The sequence below is a fragment of the Nomascus leucogenys genome, chromosome 3 (assembly GCF_006542625.1).
Source record: "Nomascus leucogenys isolate Asia chromosome 3, Asia_NLE_v1, whole genome shotgun sequence".
NCBI lineage: Eukaryota > Metazoa > Chordata > Mammalia > Primates > Hylobatidae > Nomascus > Nomascus leucogenys.
In genome coordinates, this window is record NC_044383.1 from 7,742,188 (window position 1) to 7,751,061 (window position 8,874).

Sequence of the window (8,874 nt, forward strand, 5' to 3'; positions counted from 1 at the left end):
GGCACATGAGCTCCGTGATGCCCATGTCCTCTGGCCAGGCAGACACAGACCTGGGGGCCAGCAGAGCGACCAAGGAGCAGCACCAGCTTTCTGATGGCAGCCTGCTCTTTCCAACAGTTCCCTACCAGAATCCTGCCTCACTGGAGCAGAGGATGCCAGCATCAACCAGGAACCACTCCTGCGCGAAAACCGCCTGGGTGGCCTGGGGCTTGCGGGCTTGATGCCGATGAAGCTGGAGGAATGTTTTCTCTCCTCAGTCTCATGGCAAGGACTGATCTTGTTTTCTCTTCCCCACAGGGGGTTCCAGCCAGCATCACATTTTTTAGTCCCTCTGGCCTCACATACAGTCTCAAGCACATTCAGGAGTTATCTGGTGACAATATCGATCAAATTAAGGTAAGTTATTCCACGGGCTTTTGGTCTTTTTCAGATTAGTTTTTTTTTTTTAATCTTTACGAATTATCCTAGGGCTTCAATGTCAAGTGAGACACCCCTGGCCTAGCAGGTGCCTTAGAATTGGAAGGGCAGCTCTACTTCCTGCTGGGCTGTCGCACAGATTGCTCACCTTCTCCCAGCCCGTTTCCTCACTTGCAGCATGGGGATAATTGTCTCTCTGTGGCTTTCTAGACATGTGTACAGTCTTCCCTGCTTAGGATGAGTCTCAGAATTACATGAGGGAATTTGAGTAAAGTCCTGAATTAGCTCAGGGCTTGATACAGGTGTTAACATCCTTTCCTTCCTTTCCCCCATCCTATGTTTGCCATTATTATCTATTCTAAAAGCAGTCACCTTTTTCATATCTTTTAAAGGGTTTACATTCACACTTACTAGGGACTGTATTTATTATGAGTCTACAAATAACCACAACTCTTGTGTCTGTAATAGAAATACCCTTGAACTGGCTCCAGAGGGACTGAGGAGAGGGTGCAGGATGTGACCCAGAGCCCAAGGACAGAAACTGTCACTCACTGCAGTCAGGAAGAGCAAAAGGCTTCACCTGCCTTCTCACAGGTGCATCTCATGTGGGGAGTATGCACCGCTCTCCCAGTTTTAAAGATGGAGCACAGGGCTCAGAGACGTCATATGGCCTGTCTGTGGGTCACACTGCTGAGAAGGAAAAGCTGCAATTTGAACCTGGGAAGACTGACTCCACATTGTCAGCCATGGTGATACCTTGCCATGGTCTCAGGAGCTGCTGAGCAGTTGATGCACTTCTGGGCAGTAACTGATAGAATTCTCACACCAGTCCAGTGGTAGGTATCCAGAAAAAGGGGTCAGTGGTCCTCATTACAGGTGAGGACACTGAGGCCTAGAGAGGTTAAACAACTTGCCAAAGTCATGTTTTGAGTTACTGGAAGGCCCAGGACTCACACGGGTCACTGAGGAAGAAAAACAATATCTGAATCTTGTGGTTAGAAAGATTAGAGAGAGAGGCCGGGCGCGGTGGCTCCCACCCGGAATCCCAGCACTTTGGGAGGCTGAGGCAGGCGGATCACCTGAGGTCAGGAGTTCCAGACCAGCCTGTCCAGTATGATGAAAACCCCGTCTTTACTAAAAATATAAAAATTAGCCGGGCATGGTGGCATGTGCCTTTAATCCCAGCTACATGGGATGCTGAGACAGGAGAATTGCTTGAACCCCAGAGACTGAGGTTGCAGTGAGCCGAGATCACGCCCCTGCACTCCAGCCTGGGTGACAAGAGTGAAACTCCGTACCCGCCCCATAAAAGAAAAAAAGAAAGAAAAAGAAAGATTAAAGAGATAGGACCCATAAAGTGGTTAGCATGGCAACTGGTCCATAGTGAGGGCTGACGTTATATTGCAGGTCAGGATGGGTCACGGTGCTGGTCCTGCTCTGGTTCTTGTCCCTCTGTGTCATGCTGCCTCTCTCTTGGGCCTGTAGGAGGAGTCCCCACCTCCACCCCACCTCACCCACCCCCGAGTCACGCAATGCTGTGAGATGCCTGGTGGTATAAGCCTAACACAGTTTTCCCCAGGCTTCTTAGTGTTTGCCTAGAGGAAGAACAAAAGATTTATACTGTATCTTCTTTCAAAGCAAGCATGTTTAAAAGCACAAATGGATACTCGGCATCTGAACGAAGAACTCAGGCCTTTCCGAATAGACTGCTGCCTGCACTGTCCATACCCGTGGCAGCTGGGGACTGAGTGCATGTGCCTATCCTGCATCTGTCACACCCATTTCTGCAGCCCTCCCCACTCTGAGGAGCTCTCAGTAGCCCCCTCGCCTCTTACTACAGTGATTGATTACCCTGCCTGCCAGTAGTTAACACCTCTGCCATTGCTGGGGAGGACAAAGTGACAGAGCTGGCCTTGCTCACAGTGACTGTGGACTGCTTGGGGGCCACGAAGGCACTGTGTGCGGGGTGTGAGTCGTCCCTCGACACTGGGACTTGGCGCTGGATAGTGAGGTGCTTTCAAGGTTCATAGAGGACACAGTCCTAGCCCGTGAGTTGGTAGGCTTTTCTGTCTCAGCTCGGCCTTAGATTTGCTAGTGTCCTCCCTCCCCGGGAGTCCCTGTAGGGCCCACTGTTTGTACAGCATTGCACAACATGCAGGCACACCACAAAAGATCAAAGGGGGTGACTTCTGACCTGAACTTGCTACTTACCATTGACTTGGGAAGACCATGCACTTGTCTATAAATGCCACAGAGATGTCACTCCATAGCAGTAGGTCAGCAGATTCATAATCACCACCACCACACTAATGGCAGCAACTGAATTTCCTGTGTACAGGAAAATGCCCTTGCAGCCTGTGAGGTGGGTATCTTCACACCTAGTGGTCACTAGCCACAGTGGCAGAGCCAGGCTGTGAACGTGGCTGTTGCCCCCACAGCCAGGCTGGTGCACTCACGTCCAGTTTGTGCCAGGGATGGAGAAAGAACATTGATGCTGGGCCCCCCTCGCCTAGCCTGGGGAAGACTACTGCTCTGTGGGGCACTATCGTGTGAACATTCATGGACACAGAGGAGTGAAAGGCTCCTGTGAAAAAGCTGCCGTTTTCACCAAACTATTGATAACCCTGCTCTGGGACTACAGTCATGTTTGCCATTTGCTGGTTCCCAGTCCCAGGGAGTTTCTTTTTTTTAAATTTTTAAATAGCTTTATTGAGATGTAATTCACAAACCATAAAATTTACTTTTTATGATTTTAATACGTAAACTTAAAATTTTTTTTTTTTTTTTTTTTTTTAGAGATGGGGTCTCATTATGTTGCCCAGGCTGATCTCAAACTCCTGGCCTCAAGTAATCTTCCCACCTGGGCCTCCCAAAATGTAGGGATTACAGTTGTGAGCCACCGCGCCCAGCCCAATATGCAATATGTAAACTTTAACATGATTTTTATGATAGTCACAGATTTATGCAACCATCACCACTGTCTAGTTCCAGGACATATCATCACCCCAAAGAGAAACCCGGTACCCATTCGCAGCCACCCCTCATTCCCTCATTCCTCCCACTCCTTGGCAACTACTCAACTGCTTTTCATCTCCATGGATTTACCTATTCCGGACATCTCATATTAATAGAATCATACAGTATGTGGTCTTTTGTAACTGACTCTTTTCACTAGCATAGTGTTTTCAAGGTTCATCCATGTTGTAGCAGGTACCAGTACTTCATCCCTTTTTATTGCCAAATAATAGTACATGCTGAGGACTATTTTATTTACCCATTCACTAGTTAATGGACATTTGGATTGTTTTCCACTTTCTGGCTATTAAATAATGCTGAACATTCAAATACAACTTTCCGTGTGGACATATGTTTTCATTTCTCTTGGGTATATATCTAGGAGTAGATTTATTAGATCAATGGTAACTTTGTTTAACGTTTGGTCGAATTACTGCTATCTTCCAAAGTGGTTGTGCCATTTTACATTGTCACTAGCAATGTGTAAGGGTTCCAATTTCTCCATATCCTCGATGTCCTTATTTTTCTGTCTCTGATTATGGCCATCCTTGTGGGTTTGAAGTGGTTTCTCAGCATGTATTTGATTTAGATTTCTCTAATGACTAACAGTGTTGAGCATCTTTTTATGTGTTTGTTGGTCATTTTTATATCTTCTTTAAATAAATATCTATTCAGATCCTTTGCCTACATTTAACCCAGGTTATTTGTCTTTTTATTGTTGAATTGCCAGAATTCCTTATTCTGAATACAATTTTTTTTTTTTTTTTGAGATAGTGTCTCGCTCTGTTGCCCAGGCTGGAGTGCAGTGACACAATCTCAGCTCACTGCAACCTCCACCTCCGGGGTTCAAGGTATTCTCCTACCTCAGCCTCATGAGTAGCTGGGATTACAGGTGCACACCACCATGCCTGGCTAATTTTTGTATTTTTAGTAGAGATGGGGGTTTCACCACGTTGGCCAGGCTGGTTTTGAATTCCTGACCTCAGGTGATCTGCCCACCTCGGCCTGCCAAAGTGTTGGTATTACAGGCGTGAGCCACTGCACCTGGCCTCTGAATACAATTTTTTTTTTTTTTGAGACGGAGTTTTGCTCTCGTTGCCCAGGTTGGAGTGCAGTGGCACGATCTCAGCTCACTGCAACCTCCGCCTCCCGGGTTCAAGCAATTCTCCTGCCTCAGCCTCCCAAGTAGCTGGGATTACTATATGTATTTTTAGTACAGACGGGATTTCACCATGTTGGCGAGGCTGGTCTCGAACTCCTGACCTCAGGTAATCTGCCCACCTCGGCCTCCCAAAAGTGCTGGGATTACAGGCATGAGCTACCATGCCTGGCCTCTAAATACAAATTTTTTTATCAGACATATGATTTGTAAAAATTTTCTCCCATTCTGCGAGTTGTCTTTTTACTTTTCGATAAAGTCCAATTTATTGGTTTTTTCTTTTGTTACTTGTGCTTTGGGTGTTGTATCCAAGAAACCATTAATTTACTGTTGCTTTAATTCAGTGTTTTGAAGATTTACTCGTATGTTTCCTTCTAGGAGTTGTGTAGTTTTAGCTCTGAACTTAGGTATTTGATCTGTTTTGAATTGATTTTTGAGTGTTGTGTGAGGTAGGGATCCAACTTTATTTTATCCTCAGGGAGTTTCCTAAGCAATGGGTGCTTAGCAAGGCAGTACTGTGGGCGGGGCAGGAGCGGGGCCTCTGCAGGACAGTGGCCTCCCTCCCCTCGTTCTGACTCAGCCGGAGGAAGGAGCCTCAGTCCCGCAGCATCCTAGGTTATGCAGAGGTACAGGTGGCTTGTTACCTCCACTACCACCTGGCCTGCTGCTCACTTGCTGGGAGGTAGGATGAAGCAGAGTGCTGGGCAGGGGCTGCCAGTGTTGGATGCTCACTTGCTCCCAAACAGGTTTGGGGTCCACAGTCTCAATGCAGAGGAGAGTGGGGGATGAGGACCTTCTCTCATTTAACCCCCACACTAGCCCTCTGAGGCCAGGGTAACTGTGCCCCTTTTATAGATGAGGATCAGAGAGGCTAAGGGACTTGCACTAATAACAGCTAGCAGGGGGCAGAGCCGGGACAGAAGCAGTGCTCCATCCCAGGCGAGGCTCTGCACAGAACCATCAAGCCTGTGGTGCTTGTTCAGAGAGAGGTGTCCTGTGGATGAGGCCAGTGCCCCGGATTGGTGATTGGAAGGATCACGACAACATAGGCAGCAGCCCATGACGGTCATCGAGCTTATCTCTGGGCCAGGCCAAGTGGTTCACACCTGTCACCTCATTTAATCCCCACAGCAGCCCAGTGAAGAGTCCTGTTATCTTTTCGGTTTTACGGATGAGGAGATGGAGGCCAGAGAGGATGGGCCACGGGCCAAGGTCATTGTCCTGTGGAGCTAGGATTTAAATCCCAACCGTGTGGCCGCAGAGCCCTGACCTTGATGGCTCTACTTTCCTGGGGATTCAGTCACTGCCCCTGCCACACCGTCCTCCCCTTGATCTGACCCAGAGCCCCCGACACCCGAAGCAGAACTGTCTTCAGCTAGAGCCTCTGAGGAAGGACTGCACTGACGCAGCCATGATGGTGATCACCAGCCTGGGGCCTTCATGTCCCTGCCCTCACCTGAGCCTGGGAACAGCGTGCTGTTGCTCAGGGTGGCAGAGAGACTGTGATGAGAGCGTGGATGCAGAGGTATTTTGCACGCTCAGAAGCTGGGCTCGAATTGGGCAGTGTTGTCATTTTTATAAACACGTCACATGAGCAGTAACGTCCAACCGCAAGGCTGGCTGATGGCCCCTGCACACATCCAGCCGCCTGCTGCCCCAGCCCCTGCTGCTGTGCTGAAGCCCTGTTTTCTCTTCTGTCTTTATAGTTTGCAGCCATCGGCCCCACTACAGCTCGCGCGCTGGCCGCCCAGGGCCTTCCTGTAAGCTGCACTGCAGAGAGCCCCACACCACAAGCCCTGGCCACTGGCATCAGGAAGGCTCTCCAGCCCCATGGCTGCTGCTGAGTCAGCCACCTAGTGCTTGCCCCATGCAGCCTTCCTGGGCTGGGCTGGCTCTGGATGGAGCCGGGCATGGGCAAGGCCTCTCGGGAGCTGCTGCCAACAGACTCCTGCCTCAAGCCTGAATGGAAGCACCTGAGGACCGGGGATCAGGACCTGACCTGGGGCTGGCCTCAGGCCCACGTGCACGTGACCGCCCTCTGTGGAAGCCAGCTTAAACCCTAGCCCTGTGAGAGCTTCCTGTGCCCAGCAGGAAGGAAATCAAATAAACCACACTGGCTACCTGTGGTTACTGAGTGTATGGTTACTATGCGTCATTTCAAGTGCAAAGCTGTGTTCAGGGAGGAGACAGGTATGCCCACCTGTGATAACCCACAAACCTGCTATGAATCAGAAAATTTTCTCTATATGAAGTAGGTTTATTCATTCTATAAAAAGGACCGTGAAGTTCCTGCTTGTGAGCTATGAACAATTGTAGTTCAAATATAGAGAGACTTGCTTTCCCTCAAAGATGCAACTGCAGCGTTAGACAGTCAAACCATCTGATCTCCCAGGAATCTGAGGGGCTGGAGAGGTCAGTATTCACTGAGAAGAGGTTCATGTGCAAATGCAGTGCCCTGTAGAAAGCCTTTGGAAATCTGTTCCCAAACTTCATTCCCAGTTCATTGGCAAAGTTCCCAAACTTCATTCCCAACTCAGCTTGAAATTTAGGCTAAGTTGACTGAAACCCAGACTTGTCTCTTAGTAGCATGTGGGCTGGTGGTGGGAAGGCTCTGCCCACATGCCTCTGTCTCCTTGAAAGATCTGGCTGAAAGGCATTTGGGTTCCACGTCTCTGATCTCCATTCCTCATGACAACCCTGAGGAGTGGACATTCCTATCGTTCCATTTTTCTGGTGAGGAAACAGACTCGAAGTGAAATGATTTCTCAGGGTCGCATAGCTAGTGAGTGGCAGAACCAGAACAAAATTAAAAGGGATGGATGAGCATAAGCACTTAGACCTAGACTAATGAAATTCATCAGCCGCCTCATGTGAGATTCACACTAGTTGAGAGGTTAGAATTCAGTGATAATTGTTCTCCAAATCTTTATACAGAAATTCTTTGAGAACTGTTCTAAAACTGGATTATGGTGATGGTTCCATGAAGTGACCACTTGTCTCAGAATATTAAGGAAAATAATTGGGCAAGCACTGTTTCATACACGTTTTCACCATAGTACCAAAGTGAAATAGATTAGCCCATGAACTAAGAACCTGGCTGTACATTAGAACCACGTGATGTGCTTCTAAAATGAAATTGCTCAGGCCCCACCCCTAGAGATTCCCCTGAATTGGTTTCTAGAATAAAGCCCAAGCAGCAGGTGTTAGACGCTCTCCAGGTGCCTCCAGTGTGCACCCATGTTTGGAAACTGCTGGATTGCAGGAATGGGGTCCCCCATAGCTGGAGTGCGATCAGGAACGCCCTCATGCATGGTGAAGAGGCTGGAGAAGCAAGACAAGCCCAGAAGTGAGGAAGGAGGAGGAGAAGTCCAAGCTGTAGGCAGACAAGCATGGGCGGGATCTGTGGGCTTCAGAAGCACACGTTGAAGGAGGAACAACACCGTGTTGCAGGGCAGGGAAGATAGGTTCCTTTTCAGAGCCTTAGGGGGTGGGGGACAGAATCAGGGACAAAGCTTCACTAAATGTCTACATGCTAGTAAACACCACACGTGTGTCCTTTCATCCCCACACACCCCGAAGCCACCTTTTGAAGAAGATGTGAGGCTATCAGCAGTTCTGGTGTAGCCTTGTTTCAGATGGAGTGGGCCAGGGCATGGTTAAAGATGGTTCTGTTTGGGATCAGGAAGGCAGGGAGCTCGTGCAGGGGTGGGAGATGAGCAAAGCAGCAGGTGCAGTGTCCTCGACCATTGCGTGAGTCGGGAGCCTGGGCTTGCTTTGGCAGTTGGGCTGGAGATTCCTGAGAACATGAGGGCTGAGTAGGCAAAAGCCAGTTGGAAAGGGACTGTGGAGAAACCCTGGTTCTGAAGGTATTGGTGGGACAGAAGGTAAGATCTGTAATTACCCAGCTCAAGAAAGCGAAGCCCAGGGATGTCACACGTCATTTCTTCTGCTCACCCTCCCACGGGACTGCAGTTTCTGTTAAGGACAATAATTATGTTAATCATTCTATGGCTCAGTGGCTAGATGGGAGTGAACAGAAGCTAGCATAAGGCTTTCCTTCAAAGATACAAGTGCAGCATTAAACAGACCATCTGATCTCCCAGGGATCTGAGGGGCTGGGAGGTCAGTATTTACTTAGAAGAGGTTCATGTGGCTGGGCACGTTGGCTCACGCCTGTAATCCCAGCACTGTGGGAGGCCGAGGTGGGCAGATCAGGAGTTCAAGACCAGCCCGACCAACATGGTGAAACCCCGTCTCTACTAAAAATATAGAATTAGCCAGAT

The 8,874-nt window shown here is 48.9% G+C and overlaps 1 protein-coding gene across 4 annotated transcripts in view; it reads left to right on the forward strand.

The window, feature by feature from the left end:
- UROS (uroporphyrinogen III synthase) overlaps window positions 1-6,725 on the forward strand; it is a 38,664-nt gene extending 31,939 nt beyond the window's left edge. For 3 of the 4 annotated variants that reach the window (XM_030805607.1, XM_030805598.1, XM_030805588.1), the window contains 2 exons: window positions 298-396; window positions 6,298-6,725. In XM_030805607.1, the coding sequence (XP_030661467.1) occupies window positions 298-396; window positions 6,298-6,435 (237 nt within the window). In that variant the 3' untranslated portion in view covers window positions 6,436-6,725. Of the gene's footprint in view, window positions 1-297; window positions 397-1,645; window positions 1,652-5,933; window positions 6,009-6,297 lie in introns of all 4 variants that reach the window. The other variant, XM_030805613.1, reaches the window with a different exon arrangement.
- Window positions 6,726-8,874: the final 2,149 nt, after the last annotated feature.